At 36.6% G+C, this 16,758-nt stretch overlaps 1 protein-coding gene across 1 annotated transcript in view; it reads left to right on the forward strand.

Moving 5' to 3' along the window:
- Positions 1 to 16,758, forward strand: part of STK31 (serine/threonine kinase 31) — a 111,777-nt gene that overhangs the window by 82,720 nt on the left and 12,299 nt on the right. Inside the window, exon 23 of the mRNA XM_087428987.1 lies at positions 5,054 to 5,122. Coding sequence (XP_087285113.1) covers positions 5,054 to 5,122 — 69 coding nt within the window. The remainder of the gene's footprint in view (positions 1 to 5,053; positions 5,123 to 16,758) is intronic.

Genomic DNA, 16,758 nt, shown 5'->3' on the forward strand with positions numbered 1-16,758 from the left:
GTTCAGTAGCATTTTGTTTAATCTCCACGTATTTGTGGCTTTTCTGATTTTCTTCCTATAGTTGATTTCCAGTTTCATACCGTTGTGGTCAGAAAAGATGCTTGGTACTATTTCAATCTTCCTAAATTTATGGAGACTTGTTTTGTGGCCTAATATGTGATCAATCCTGGAGAATGTTCCATGTGCATTTGAAAAGAACATGCATACTTTGGTTTTTGGATGGAATGCTCTGTATATATCTACTAGGTCCATCTGTTCTAGTGTATCATTTAAGGCCAGTGTTTCCTTATTTATCTTCTGTTTGGATGATCCATCCGTTGGTGTATGTGGAGTGTTAAAGTCCCCTACTATTATTGTGTTACTGTCTATTTCTGTTTTTATGTCTGTTAATAATTGCTTTATATATTTAGGTGCACCTACATTGAGTGCGTAGATATTTACAAGTGTTTTATCCTCTTGTTGGATTGTTCCCTTGATCATTATGTAATGCTCATCTTTGTCTCCTTTTACAGTTTTCGTTTTAAAGTCTATTTTGTCTGGTATGAGTACTGCTACCCCAGCTTTCTTTTCATTGCCATTTGCATGGAGTATCTTTTTCCATCCCTTCACTTTCAGTTTGTGAGGGTCTTTAGGTCTGAAGTGTGTCTCTTGTATGCAGCATATATATGGGTCTTGTTGTTTTATCCAGTCAGCCACGCTATGCCTTTTAATTGGAGCATTTAGTCCATTGACGTTTAAAGTAGCTATTGATAAGTATGTACTTACTGCCATTTATTAATTTTTTTTTCTCAGTGTTTTAGTAGTCCTTCTCTGTTCCTTTCTTCTTTTATACAGAATTGATGGTCTCTTTAGTTTGACCTCTGTCTGAAAGCTCTACTCTTTAACTCCCCTCCTCCCTTCTTTTATGTTTCTGATATCATATCTGACCTCTTTTTTGTGCATTTGTATCCATTACGTTCTTATCATGGAAATAGAGAATTTTTCCTATTTGTGGTCTTCTCTTTTCCCCTTAAATCAGTCCCTTTAACATTTCTTGTAGCACGGGTTTCTTGGTGACAGACTCCTTTAATTTTTGCTTGTCTGGGAAATTTTTGATCTCTCCTTCCATTTTGAATGATAACCTTGCTGGGTAGAGTATTCTTGGCTGTAAGATTTTTCCTTTTAGCACTTTAAATATATCATGCCATTCTCTTCTAGCCTGTAAGGTTTCTGCTGAGAAGTCAGCTGATAGCCTTATGGGGTTTCCTTTGTATGTAACTTGACTTTCTCTTGTGGCTTTTAGGATTTTCTCTTTATCTTTAATTCTGGACATTTTGATTATGATGTGTCTTGGTGTGGGCTTCTTTGAGTTTATCTTATTTGGGGCTCTCTGTGCTTCCTGTAGCTGGATGTCTGTTTCCTTCCTTAGGTTAGGGAAGTTTTCATCTATTATTTCTTGAAATAGATTCTCTGCCCCTTTGTCTCGCTCTTCTCCTTCCGGGACACCTATAACACGGATTGTTAGTGCGCTTGATGTTGTCCCAGAGGTCCCCTAGACTGTCCTCACTCTTTTTAATTCTTTTTTCTTTTACCTGTTCACCTTGGGTAATTTCTTCTAGTCTTTCGTCTAGCTCACAGATCCGTTCTTCTGTATCCTCTACTCTGCTTTTGAGTCCCTCTAGTGAATTTTTCATTTCCAGTATTGTATTCTTCATTTCTGATTGGATCTTATCTTCCATTTCTTTGTTGACATTCTCACTGAGTTCATCTGTTCTCCCCAGATCAGTGAGCATCCTTAACACTCTTTGTTTGAGCTCTGTGTCAGGTAGGTGCTCATTTCTGTTTCACTTAGTTCCTTTTCTGGGGTTTTGTCCTGTTCCCTTACTTGTAATATATTCCCTTGCCTCCTCATTTTGCCTCTTTCCCTGTGCTTGTGTCTACGTATTAGGTAGGTTAGCTACGTCTCCTGCTCTTGGACAGGTGACCTTATGTTAGTGATGGCTTAGGAGGCCTGCAGTGTGCTCCCCTCAATTCTCAATGTTCCAGGGGTGACCCCTATGTGGGCTACGTGTGTCCTTCTGTTGTGGCCTCTTGGCTCTCCCTGTAGGCGCCCAGGGAGGCCGAGTTATGCTCCTGGCCAGCTGTTGTAATGCTCAGCTGCTTGTAGTTGTTGTGGGCCCTTCAGTCTCTTTATCAGGTGTGGGGAGCCCCAGCACAGTTGGCTGCAAGTTCTAATACCACATTTGTGTTGCAGTATTTCTTTTAAGTGAGTGGGCCCCCAGCGTGGCAGGTTGTTAGGCTCAGGGCCTTTCAGTTGCTATCAGCCTCCAGCCTTTAGGTCTCTTGTCAGCTCTCTGAGAATTGCAGCGGGGGGGCTGGCCTCAGGCACGGGAGCATCCAATTGTTTCAGGCTTTGGAAGGTGAGGCAAACCCCCTATGTGGGTCTTTGAGAAGCACAAGTCTTCTGCAGCTGACAAGCCCTACTGCCCACAGGTCCACACACACAGTCAACACACTCCTGCCCCGTGTGCGTGCCCCGACCTCCCGAAGCCGACCCAGTCTCTCCACGCCTGAGCTCCACATGCTCCACCACCACCCTACACTCTCCACCCTCTCCTTGTGCAAGACCTGCCCCACTGAAGTCGGCTCAGTTGCCAGGCTGCAGAGAATCTAGTCACCAATCTATGCAGGCCCACAAGTTGCCCTAGGGCTTGTTGTTGGGTGGGGCCAGTCTCTAGGTTGGGCTGCCTGCCCTGGCTGAGCTGGATTAAATCGGTGCTCTAGTGGGTGGGGCAGACCTGGGCCTGCAGGCCACAGGGAGAACTCCAATGGCGTCTGTGTCAGCATGCCCACACCAGGCCACAACAATGGCCGCCGCCAATGTCCCAGTCCCTGGAGAGGTCTCATCTCTCACCGAGATGCACTCAGGGCCTATCAGGTGAGTCTCTTTTCACCAACGCACTGTGCACCTTTCTTTCTGGTGATTTTAGGTTGCCTTCTGAAACGGGTGAGTTTGCACGTGGGCCCTTTAGGAGCCAGTTTTAATTTATTTTTAAACCAGCTTTTCTGGGGGTACTCCCCAATGTTTTAGTAGCAGGCAAAGTCACACCTTATGCCACTCCTCTCGATTGTGCTGGGTCTACTTAATGCCCACAGCGGGGGCGCTCCCCGGCTCAGGGTTCCGCGCCTCCTGGGAGGGCTGCCTACCTTTGGGCTGTTCCCCTGGCGGCAGTGAGGTGCTGCTGCTTGTGAAGGCGGCGTTTTTCCTCTCCAGAAGGGAGTTTCTGCCTCTTCTACCTCAATTAGTATTGTCCGTTGTTGCAGGAGTTCCTCTTATCCAGTTTTCAGTTCTGTCTCAGGGGTAATTTTTCCATGAGTAGTTGTAAATTGGCTGTGTCCACGGGAGGAGGTGAGTTCTGTGTCTGCCTACGCCACCATCTTGACTTCCTCTCCTCTGTAGTTTTCTTAGTGCTTGGTCTGGGTTTTAGAATAAACATATGTGTTTCGTCACATTCTACTTATTGTTTCAACACTTTGAGTGACATGTAGAAGCCTTCCATTTAGGTTCCTTTACCCTCGCATTTTTAAATATTATTGTCTTGAGCATCAGATAGTGTTATAACTTTTGTGTCAGTCATTGCATGTGATTTAGGAAGTTCATGATGAGAAGGATAGTTTTTGGTATTTACTTATACCTCTATTCTTTACATTGTTGTTTCTTCCTTCTTGATGCTCCAAAGCTCCTTTATTATTCGTTTCCTTTTTGTTTGAAGTGCTTCCTTTAGCAATTCTTTAAGAGTATGTCTTCTAGTGACAGACTCTTTTAGTTTTCCTTCATGAGAGCATCCTGATTTCACCTTCATTCTGATGGATAGTTTCACTGGATATAGAATTTGTGTTTGAAAGTTCTTTTCTTTCATCAGTTGAAAAATGTTGTGCCCTTTCCTTCTGATCTCCGTGGTTTCACGTGAGAAATGCTCTGTTATTGAAATTGGTGTTCCTCTGTGGGTACCGTTTTGTTTCTCCTTGGTTACATTCAAGATTTTTCCTTTGTTTTTAGTTTTCAGAATTTTCATTAATTTCTTTGACTTTATTCTGTTTGGATCACTTTCTTTTTTGGATGAGGGTGCATCATAAGACACCCTGTCACTGTGTTGTTCTTCTAGTCCTGGGATCTCTAACCAGCTTGCCTTCGTCTTTGGCCTTTCAGAGATCTCCTTTGGTTGTCTTTTATGTCATTTCCAAACTTTATAGTTGTACTTAGTGGTGAGGAGCAGAAAGAGACCAGAAGTCCTTCTGTTCAGTTTTAAATTACAGTGTGTGGAACGTATTTGGATCTGGATTTAAATAAACTATATAAAAGTAAAATAATTTATGATATGAGATGTTGAAAAATTTGAAAACTGGATATTTTATATTAAAGAATAATTAATTTTTTAGTGTGGTACTGTGATTGTGTCAAAAATAAAAAGACTTTATCTTTTAGAAATATGTACTAAAATATTTACAGAGAAAATTATGAGATATATAGTATTTGTCTCAAAAATAATATATATGGGTTTGTGCACAGGGCAAGAGTGGTCATTGGTTGATGATTGTTGGGGCTGGGTGATGAATATGTGGGATTCAGAATATCTTTGTGTATGTAAGAATTCTCCATATTTAATAGTTTTTAAAAGTTTAACATGTATTTCTTGGACACAGGTTAGGTATTAGGGAGGAAGCCAACTTGCCTAATTTATTTTCTTTGTACTTAACATATGAGTATTGGTGAAAGCAACATAATGTAAGCTACTAAGTTTTAGATATATTTTCTTGTAAGGCGAAGAAGTATTAAAAGTGCTTATAGTGTGTGTATCAACTCGGATTGATACTTTAGGAGCCCCAGGAGCTCTTTTGGTTGCTTGTAAACAAGTAGTTATTATTCTGAAAGTGTTTTTGTCTTGCAGGAGCTAATGTGCTTTCTTTGAGTAAGTTCTTCTCACTAGAATCTGAAGAGTTCCAGATTTGACTCTGCTATAGGATTGGTACTTTGGTACATTGGAAATTTATTCATTCTTATTTTCTGTAACAGCTCACTGTTCAAAATCAGCAATTTGAGACAAATGAAGATGGAATCCCGAAAGTGGATCAGTTTCATTTGGTATGTGACCTTTTTGTCGTTTACTGATGGAAACGTGATATAGGTGTGGGGCAGTAATATAAAACTTAAATATTTGACTGAAAATGTCCTCTAATTTTTGTAAGAATGCAAAATAGCATTCACAATAAAGAAGTATTGAAAAAAATTCAAGTACCCTACTTACACCACTGCCAGAGAATTACTGCTAGAGAATACTGCTGGATTGTATGTTTGTCACACAATTATATAAATAATCTATGTAATAGTTAAGGAAAAATCATATTTGCTGTATCTTCCAAGGTCATATTATACTAAAATTCATGTTTTACTATTTTTTGTAAGTACCTAGCTGTATCTTTTCTTTGTCATACATTTATGTCATTCAGATTGCTTTGCCATTCATATGTGTATTCAGCCAACATATTTTGAGTACCTATTCTATACCAGGAATTGAACTAGATGCTGGGTTATTAGAATTGCAGCATTGAAGAAATTAATAATTTAGAAATGTGAACAAGTAAACAACCAAGATCTATAAATAGAGTATTAAGAAAATACTTTGGAGGAAGCTAGTTTTTAATTCTGCAGAGAAAGGAGGAGGGAAGAGGTAGGTCGAAAATGCCACCAAGTAGTTATTTGAGGTGAATCTTCCAGATTGAATTAGGAATTTACGAGAGTTAGAATGAGTTGATGAGCATTTCAGGTAAAGACAATAGCCTGCACTAAGACATGAAAATATTAAATTCTTTAGAAATGGAATAGTCTGGTATGACTAAATATTATGAGGTCAAATATGGCAATAAATGAGTCTATAAAAGTATAATAATCAGGCTCTAAAAGTTCTCATTTTTTTGAAAAGAAAATATTTTATATTTTACAACTGTTTTTGTGACTTTATTTTTCTTAGAGCAGTTTTAGGTTCACAGCAAAATTGAGAGGAAGGTACAGAAATTTCCCATATATTCCATCCCACACATATGCATAGTCTATCTGTTGTCAGCATCCCTCACCATAGTGGTACATTTGTTACAATTGATGAACCTACATTGGCACTTCATTATCGCCTGAAGTCCAGATAGTTTACATTAGGGTTCTCTCTTGGTGTTGTACATTCTTATGGGTTTGGACAAAAGTATGATGACATGTATCTACCATTATAGTATCATACATAGTATTTTCACTGCCCTAAAAATCCTCTGTGCTCTGCCTATTCATCTCATCTTCCCCAAACTCCTGGTAACCACTGATCTGTTTATTGTCTCCATAGTGTTGCCTTTTCCAGAATGTCAGATATTTGGAATCATACAGTATGTAACCTTTTCAGATTGACTTTTTTCCCACTTCGTAATATGCGTCTAAGATTCCTTCGTGTCTTTTCGTGTCTTGATAGCTCATTTTTCTTTTTTTAGTGCTGAATAATATTCCGTTATGTGCATGTACCACAGTTTATTTATCCATTATTTATCCAACCAAGGACATTTTGGTTGCTTCCAGGTTTTGGCAATTATGAATAAAGCTCCAGTAAACATCCATGTTTAGGTTTTTGTGTGGACGTAAGTTTTCATTTCCTTGGGTCAATACCAAGGAGCACAATTGATAGATTGTATGATAAGAGTATGTTTAGTTTTGTAAGAAGTGTTTTGCGAAGTGGCTGTACCATTTTGCATTGCCACTGACGGTGAATGTGAGTTGCTGTTGCTCCACATTCTTGCCAGCATTCGGTATTGTCAGTGTTCTGGTTTTTGGCCATCCATTAGATGTGAGGTGGTATCTCGTTGTTTTAATTTCCATTTCCCTGCTGACATGTGATGTGGAGCATCTTTTCACATGCTTATTTGCCATCTGTATATCTCCTTTGGTGAGGTGTCTGGCAAGGTCTTTGGCCCATTTTTTAATCATGTTGTTTTCTTATTGTTGAGTTTTAAGAGTTCTTTGTATGTTTTGAATAACAGTCCTTTATCAGATATGTCTTTTGCAAATATTTTCTCACAATCTGTTGCTTGTCTTTTTATTTTCTTGACAGGGTCTTTTGCAGAGCAGGAATTTTTAATTTTTATGAAGTCCATCATCAGTTCTTTCTTTCATGGATTGTGCCTTTGGTGTCGTATCTAGATAGTCATCACCAAACCCTGGTTCATCTAGATTTTCTCCTGTGTTATCTTGTAGGAGTTTTATGGTTTTGCGTTTTACATTTAGATCTGTGATGCATTTTGAGTTAATTTTTGTGAAGGGTGTAAGGTCTGCATCTAGATTCATTTTTTTTGCGTGTGGATGTCCAGTTGTTCCAGCACCATTTGTTGAAAAGACCATCTTCTCCATTGTATTGCCTTTTCCCCTTTGTCGAAGATCAGTTGACTATATTTATGTGGGTCTGTTTTGTTCTATTGACCTATTTGTTTATTACCAATACCATACAATCTTGATTACTGTATTTTTATAGTAAGTCTTGAAATTGGGTAGTGTCAGTCCTCCAACCTTGTTCTTCTCCTTCAATATTGTGTTGGCTATTCTGAGTCTTTTGCCTCTCTCTGTAAACTTTAGAATCAGTTTGTTGATATCCACAAAATAACTTGCTGGGATTTTGATTGGGATTGCACTGAATCTGTAGATCAAGCTGGGAAGAATTGATATTTTGCCAATATTGAGTCTTCTTATCCATGAACATGGAATTTATTTAATTCTTTAATTTCTTTCATCAGTGTTTTGTAGTTTTCCTCATATAGATCTTGTACATATTTTGTTAGATTTATACCTTAGTATTTCATTTTTTGTGGTGCTAACGTATTGTGTTTTTAAATTCAAGTTCCATTTGTTCATTGCTAGTATATAGGAAAGTGGTTGACTTTTGTATATTAATCTTATATCCTGCAACCTTGCTATAATCACTTATTAGTTCCAGGAGTTTTTTTTCTAGTGCTTTCAGATTTTCTACATAGATATTCATGTCATCCATGAACAAAGATAGTTTTTATTTCTTCCTTCCAGGTGACATGATCTCATGCCATTTTGATAGTTTGGACTGCAGTGAAGGAACACATATAGTTTTTAACTCTATAGTCCCTTTACTTACTTGGCTGCAGAAATATTTTATATCTACTACTATCCCCTGAAATTAGTTTTTAAGAAACACACATTAGAAATGATTATTAAGAAGGTTTGCTGCACTTCTTGGGTAATAGTGAAAAACATTGGAGACAGCTTTGGGAGATTATGGAACTGTTCATTACACTTAATGTTTATCTCTGTAGAATGGGATAACAAAGAAGATTGATAATGTTCTACACTTTTGAAAAGCATATGATACAAATTTCTTGCCATTAGAAAAATGCCAGTACTGCCGCATTAGAGGTTACACCTTTACCCAAAGTGAACACCGGAAACCCTTCTCTTTCAAGTTTGATAGAAAAATTATCCAGTAACAAATTACCTTGAAATTTAGTGATTTAACACGTTTATTGTTTTATAGTTCGTGAGTCAGGAATCTAGGCACAGCTTATTGGGGTCCTCTGCTTTAGAGTCTTTCACAGGCTGCAATCAAGTTGTCAGCTGGGCTGTAGTCATCTTAAAGCTTGACTGAGGATCTGCTTCCAAGCTCACATGATTGTTTGCAGAATTCACTTCCTCTCTAGTTGTTGCCCAGAGGTTGCCCTCAATTCTTTGCCATATTTCTATCATGGCAGCTTGTGTCATCAAAGTGTATAAACAGGAGAAGGCAACACAAAGTCTCTTAGCTAGACAGAAGTCACAGTTTTTCATAATCAACTCACAGAAGTGACATCCTATCGCTTTTTATCTTTGTTAGAAGCATTTCACTAGGTTAAGCTCACACTCAAGGGGAAGGGATTACATAGGACATGCATACTAGGAAGTAGGGATCACTGGGGGACATCTTAGAAGTCTGCTTACTGCAGGTTGTAATCTGTCAGCTATGTGCTAGGCACTGTGCTGGGTGTATGTATAAGGAAGGTGAATAAATACGAGAAGAGCCTATTTAATGTAGGTAGCTACTTGTGGACATCAAATTAGAAGAATGCTTGGCTTATGTAGTATTAGCTTCTGTTATCTGAGGCAGCCATTAATGCTGGGAATGGAGTTGTCTTTACCTACATTTTGTGATCACACATAGTTATCGAACAAATGCGGGAACTATCGTCTGGGCGTTACAGGGGCCATACCACAAAGAGAGAGGAATTACAGAAACATGCAATTGAAAGAGGTATTAGAGGATAATTAATTCACTGGTCTCTAGCCCTCAGAAGAATTTCTTCAGTAACATCTCCAACAGATGGCCTTCAGCCTCTGCATAAGGACCTTTAAGTTCAGAGCAACCCATTTCACTATTGTACAACTCTTATGTTTATTCTAAGATTAGTTCCTACAAATAGGTGTTCCTTTACATAAAATATGTATGATGCAAAATTCAGAAGTTACAAACGGAAGCACATAGTGTAAAAAGTAATCTCTTTATCAATAGTGTAAAAAGTAATCTCTTTATCAATAGTGTAAAAAGTAATCTCTTTATCAGTGTCCCTCAGCTCCCCAAGTTTATTCCAGTATTATTGCTATTTTCCTGTGAATCTTTCCAGAAAAGTCTATGTATGTATCTATCCTTTTAAAAATAGACTGTTTCATTGTTTTTTTTTTTAAATTTATATTTGGTTCATAAGCTCAATAAGGACAGGGACTTTGTGTTATGCATTATTGATTCCCAGTGTCTGTAGCAGTGCTTGACACATAATAGGACCTTAATAAATATTTTTGAATGAATGAATGAATTTTGCTTTATTATATTTTTTCTGAGTGTTCCTCATTTGCCATTTTTTGGACCTGCCTTTTTCTTCCACTTTCCTCCTATGTTTTTAATTCCTCTGGAATCCATTTTTGTGTATGATATGGAGTAAGGATCTAATTTTATCTTTTTATATGTAGACAGGTTGACACAGCATCATTTATTCGATAGTCTTTCCCCACTGATTAATAATGCTGCTGTATGCTATGCAAAGTTTCCATGTACTCATGAATCTGTTTTGGGCTCTATTCTGTTTCTTTGGCTTGTTTATTGATCCCTGTGCTGGCACTACACTGTTTTAAATACTGTATCTTTATAGAGAGCTTTGGCTTTCCTCCCTTATGTTTTTCTTCACCTTTGTCTTGGCTATTCCTGTCGCTTTATTCTTCCATATGAATTTTAGCAACAACTTGTTAAATCCTCTGAAAGACATTGTTGAGACTTTGGAAGTATATTGAATTTATAGGTTAATTTGAAGGAGAATTGCTGTCTTAATGATACACTGTTTTTATGGTTGGGAAAATAATACCTTTCCATTTATTTAGGACATTATTATTATTTTACTTTTTATTATATTGCATTGATTATGAGATAGATTTTATTATTTTTGTTTTAAGCAATTTTATGAGTTGTTTTAATTATATTCAAAGGTACATATATCATGTAGCAAAACTTGACTTTTTTATTTTTTTAATTGACATTGCAAAATGATCACCACAATAAGTCTAGTTAACATCTATCACCATATATAGTAACACAGTTTTTTTTTCTTCTGATGAGAACTTTTAAGATCTACTCTCAGCAACTTTCAAATATGAAGTACAGTATTATTGTGATTTTTAATAATTTATTATCTCTGAAATTGGGATGTTTCTCACAGTTGAAGTCTTTTTATCATGGTTCATAGTTTTATTGGCTGTATTTTAATTCCTTAGTGTTTTAATGTGTTACATTATAAGAAATATGACATGTCTTTCAGTAAAGTTTTAGAATCATTTTTAAACAGCTTCATTGAGAAATAAATACCTTACAATTCACCCTTTTAAAGTATACAATTCAACGGTTTTTAGTGTGTTCACAGATAATGTGCAACCATCACTACTGTCAGTTTTAGAACATTTTCATCACCTCAAAAAGAAACTCCATACTTTTTAGCTATTACCCCTCTATGTCCTTATCCCCCCACCTCAGTCCTAAACACCACTAATCTGCTTTCTGTCTCTCTGGATTTCCTTACTCTGGACATTCATATTAATGGAATCATATAATATGTAAACTTTTATGACTGGCTTTTTCACTTAGCATAATGTTTTCAAGATTCATCCAAGTTGTAACATGTACCAGTATCTCATTCCTTTTTATGACAAAATAATATTCCATTGTATGGATTTACCACATTTTACTTATCCTTTCTTCTGTTGATTGTTTCTACCTTTTAGCTATTATGAATAATGCTGCTATAAATATTTGTATAAAAGTATTTGTGTGGACATGTATTTCATTTCTCTTGGGTATGTACCTAGGAGTGGAATTACTGGATCAAATAGTAGCTCTGTGTTTAGCTGTTTGAGGAACTCCTAGACTGTTTCCCAGCGTGGCTGCACCATTTACATTTCCCCCAGCAGTTTGTCAAGGTTCCAAGTGCTGCTTATCTTCTCCAAAAACTTGTTGTTACCTAGCTTTGATTGTAGCCATCCTAGTGGGTGTGAAGTGGTATCTCACTGTAGTTTTGATTTGCATTTCTGTGATGACTAATGATGTTGAACATCTTTCATTTGCTAATTGACCATTTGTATATCTTCCTTGGAGAAATGTCTATTCATAACCTTTGCTCACTTTTAAATTGGGTTGTTTTTATATTACTGAGTTGTAAGATTTCCTTTTTTCTAGATGCAAGTCCTTTATTAGATACATGATTTACAAATATTTTCTCCCATTCTGTGGGTTGCATTTTTACTTTCTTGATGGTGTCCTTTGAAGCACAAAAGTTTTTAATTTTGATGAAGTCCAATTTATCTATTTTTTCCATATTTCCTTAGTTTTGGTGTCATTTCTAAGAGTTCTTTGCTAAATTCAAAGTCATGAAGATTTACCCCTGTGTTTTCTTCTAAGAGAAGAAATTTTATAGTTACAACTCTTACATTTAGTTCTTTGGAGTTAAATTTTGTATGTTGTGTGAGGTAAGATTTCAAATTCATTCCTTTGCGTGTGGTCATCCAGTTATCCCAGTACCATTTGTTGAAAAGCCTATTCTTTCTCTGTTGAATGGTGTTGGCACCTTTATTGAAATCAGATGACTATAAATACATAGGTTTATTTCTGGATTCTCAGTTGTATTCCATTGATATATATGCCTGTCCTTGTGCTGGCACCACAGTCTTGATTACTGTTGCTTCGTATTAAGATTTGAAATTGGGAAATGTGAGTTCTCTTGATTTGTTCTGTTTTTTTCAGGATTATTTTGGCTATTCTCTGTCTCTTGCAATTCTATATGAATTTTTTTCCCTGTTGCCTTATTTTTATTTATTTATTTATGTATTTGATAAGCACCCTTAACATAAGGCTTTATGTTATGGACCAAAAGTCTGATGAACGTTTTGGACAGGACCAAATGTCCTGCAGGGAACATAAGATCTACCCTCTTAGTAATATTTAAAAACAGTTATGTGCTGCATAACAACTTTTTGGTCAACAATGGACCACATATAGGACAGTGGCCTCATAAGATTAGTACCATATTGCCTGGGTGTGTACTAGACTATAAGATCTAGGTTTGTGTAAGTACATTCTGTGATGTTTGCACAGTGATGAAATCACCTAATGGTGCATTTCTCAGAATGTAAACTCGTCGTTAAGTGACACATGACTGTACACAATAAAGTATTGTTAACTGTAGGCACTGTGCTGTACGGTAGATCTGTAGAACTTATTCATTTTGCATAACTGAAACTTTCATCCCTTATACCAGTACTTCCCCTTTCCTCATCCCCTCAGTTCCTGGTAACCACCATTCTACTCTCTGCTTCTATGAGTTTGATTATTTTAGGTTCCTCATAAAGTAGGATCATACAGTATTGGTTGTTCTGTGTCTGGCTTATTTCACTTACCATAGTGTACTCCAGGTTTATCCATGTTGTTGCAAATGGCAGAATTTCCTCCTTTTTTAAGACTTAATGGCATTTAGCGTGATACCCTCAAGGTCCATCCATGTTGTCACAAATGGCATAATTTTGTCTTTTTTATCACTGAGTAGTATTCCATTGTGTATATATAGCCCATCTTTATCCGTTCATTCATTGGTGAGTACTTGGGTTGCTTCCATGTCTTGACTATTGTGAATAATGTTGCGATGAACAGAGGGATGCATAAATCTCTTTGGATTATTGATTTCAAGTTCTTTGGATAAATACCCGGTAGTGGGATAGCTGAATCATATGGTATTTCTATTTTTAATTTTTTGAGGAAGCTCCATACTGTTTTCATAAGTGGCTGCATCAGTTTACATTCCCACCAGCAGTGTATGAGGGTTCCCTTTTCTCCACATCCTGTCCAACACTTGTTATTTCTTGGCTTTTTAGTAATAGCCACTCTGATGCGTGTGAGGTGATATCTCATTGTAATTTTGATTTGCATTTCCCTGATACTTAGTGATGTTGAACATCTTTTCGTGTACTTGTTGACCTTCTGTATATCTTCTTTGGAAGAATATCTGTTCATATCCTCTGCCCATTTTTTGATCGAGTTGCTCGTTTTGTTTGTTGTTGAGTTGTATAAGTTCTTTATGTATTTTGGAAATTAACCCCTTATTGAATATATGATTTTCAAATGTTTTCTCCCAGTTGATGGGTTGTCTTTTCGTTTTGTTGATATTTCCTTTGTCATGCAGAAGCTTTTTAGTTTAATATAGTCCCATTTGTTTATTTATTTGGATTGTTTATTTGTTTATTTACATTGTTTTAAAAAAGATACTGCTAGACTGGTGTCAAAGAGCATACTGCCTGTGTTTTCTTCTAGGAGTTTTATTGGTTCAGTTCTTACATTCAAGTCTTTAATCCATTTTGAGTTAATTTTTATGGATTATGGGGTAAGATAATGGTCTACTTTCATTGTTTTGCATGTGGCTGTCCTGTTTTCCTAACACCATTTATTGAAGAGACTTTACTTTCTCCGTTATATGTTCTTGGCTATTGTTTGAGAATTAGCTGTCCATAGATGTGTGAGTTTATTTCTGGGCTTTCAGTTCCATTCCATTGATCTATGTGTCTGTTTTTCTGCGAGTACTATGCTGTTTTAATTACTATAGCTTTGTAGTATATTTTGAATTCTGGGAGTGTGATACCTCCAGCTTTGTTGATTTTTCTCAGAACTGCTTTGGCTTTTTGGGGTCTTTTGTTGTTCCGTATAAATTTTAGGATTCTGTATTTAATTTCCATGAAAAATGTCATTGGAACTTTGATAGGGATTGCACTGAATCTGTAGATTGCTTTAGGAAGTATGGACATTTTTTTTTTAATTTTTTGTTTATTGCAGTAACATTGGTTTATAACATTGTATAAATTTCAGGTGTACATCATTATACTTCTATTTCTGCATAGATTACATCATGTTCACCACCAAAATACTAATTACAACCCATCAGCACACCGAATTATCCCTTTCGCCCTTCTCCCTCCCCCCTTCCCCTCTGGTAACCACCAATCCAATCTCTGTCTCTATGTGTTTGTTTATTGTTGTTATTATCTACTACTTAATGAAAGAAATCATACGGTATTTGACCTTCTCCCTCTGACTTATTTCACTTTGCATAATTCCCTCAATGTCCATCCATGTTGTCACAAATGGCTGGATTTCATCGTTTCTTATGGCTGAATAGTATTCCATTGTGTATATATACCACATCTTCTTTATCCATTCGTCCCTTGATGGGCACTTAGGTTGCTTCCAAGTCTTGGCTATTGTGAATAACGCTGCAATGAACACAAGGGTGCATGTATCTTTACGCATTGATGTTTTCAAGTTCTTTGGATAAATACCCAGCAGTGGAATAGCTGGATCATATGGTAGTTCTATCCTTGATTTTTTGAGGAATCTCCATACTGTTTTCCATAGTGGCTGCACCAGTTTGCACTCCCACCAGCCGTGTATGAGAGTTCCTTTCTCTTCACATCCTCTCCAACACATGTTGTTTCCTGTCTTGTTAATTATAGCCATTCTGACAGGCGTGAGATGATATCTCATTGTAGTTTTGATTTGCATTTCCCTGATAGTTAATGATTTTGAACATCTTTTCATGTATCTGTTGGCCATCTGTATATCTTCTTTGGAAAAATGTCTGTTCAGGTCTTTTGCCCATTTTTTAATTGGGTTGTTAGTTTTTTTGTTGTTGAGATGCATCAGTTCTTTGTATATTTAGGAGATTAAGCCCTTATCAGATGTATGGTTTGCAAATATCTTCTCCCAATTGTTAGGTTGTCTTTTCGTTTTGTTGATGGTTTCCTTTGCTGTGCAGAAGCTTTTTAGTTTGATGTAGTCCCATAGGAAGTATGGACATTTTAACTATGTTAATTCTTCCAGTCCCTGAGCAAGGAATATCTTTGCATTTCTTTGTGTCGTCTTTGATTTCTTTCAACAGTGTTTTATGGTTTTCAGTGTACATATCTTTCACCTCCTTGGTTAAATTTATTCCTAGGTACTCTGTTCTTTTTGTTATGATTGTAAATGGGATTGTATTCTTCATTTCTCTTTCTTGTAGTTTATTGTTAGTGTATAGAAATGCAGCTGATTTTTAAATGTTGATTTTGTACCTGGCAACCATACTGTATTTGTTTATTATTTCTAATAGTTTTTTGGTGGATTCTTTACAGTTTTCTCTATTTAAAATCATGTCATCTGCAAATAGTGACAGTTTTACTTCTTTCTTTCCAATTTGGATCCCTTTTATTTGTTTTTTTTAGCATAATTGCTCTGGCTAGGACTTCCAGTGTTATGTTGAATACTATGAGAGTGGGCGTCCTTGTCTTGTTCCTGTTCTTAGAGGGATAGCTTTCAGCTTTTCACCATGGAGTATGATGTTAGGTGTGGATTTGTCATATATGGCCTTTATTATGTTGAGGTACTTTCCTTCTACACCCATTTTATTGAGAGTTTTTATCATAAATGGACGTTGAATCTTGTCACATGCTTTCTCGGTGTCTTTTGAGATGATCTTGTGATTTTTATTCTTCATTTTGTTAATGTAGTATAGCACATTGATTGATCTGTGGATGTTAAAGCATCCCTGCTTCCCTGTAATGAATCACACTTGATTGTGGTGAATGATCCTTTCCTTGTATTGTATTCAATTTGCTAATATGTTAGGATTTTTGCATCTATGTTCATCGGTGTTATTGGCCTGTAATTTTCTTTTTTAGTGTCATCCTTGTCTGGTTTTGGTATCAGGGTAATGTTGGCCTCACAGAATGAGTTAGGAAGGTCCCATCCTCTTCAGTTTTTTGGAAGAGTTTGAGAAGGATAGATATTAAATCTTCTTTGAAGTTTTGATAGAATTCCCCAGAGAAGTCATCTGGTCCTGGACTTGTGTTTTTTGGAAGGTTTTTGATTACTGTTTCAACATCTTTACTTGTGATTGGTCTGTTCAGATTCTCTCTTTCTTCTTGATTCAGTTTTGGGAGATTATATGATTCTAAGAATTTATCTATTTTTTCTAGGTTATCCAGTTTGTTGGTGTATAGCTTTTCATAGTATTCTCTTATAATCTTTTGTATTTCTGTGGTATCCATTGTAATTTCTCCTCTTTCACTTCTGATTTATTTATTTGAGTCCTCTCTTTTTTCTTAGTAAGTCTGGCTGAGGGTTTGTTGGTTTTGTT

This window comes from Ceratotherium simum, chromosome 1 (genome assembly GCF_057802395.1).
Source record: "Ceratotherium simum simum isolate JZ-2026a chromosome 1, ASM5780239v1, whole genome shotgun sequence".
Taxonomy (NCBI): domain Eukaryota; kingdom Metazoa; phylum Chordata; class Mammalia; order Perissodactyla; family Rhinocerotidae; genus Ceratotherium; species Ceratotherium simum.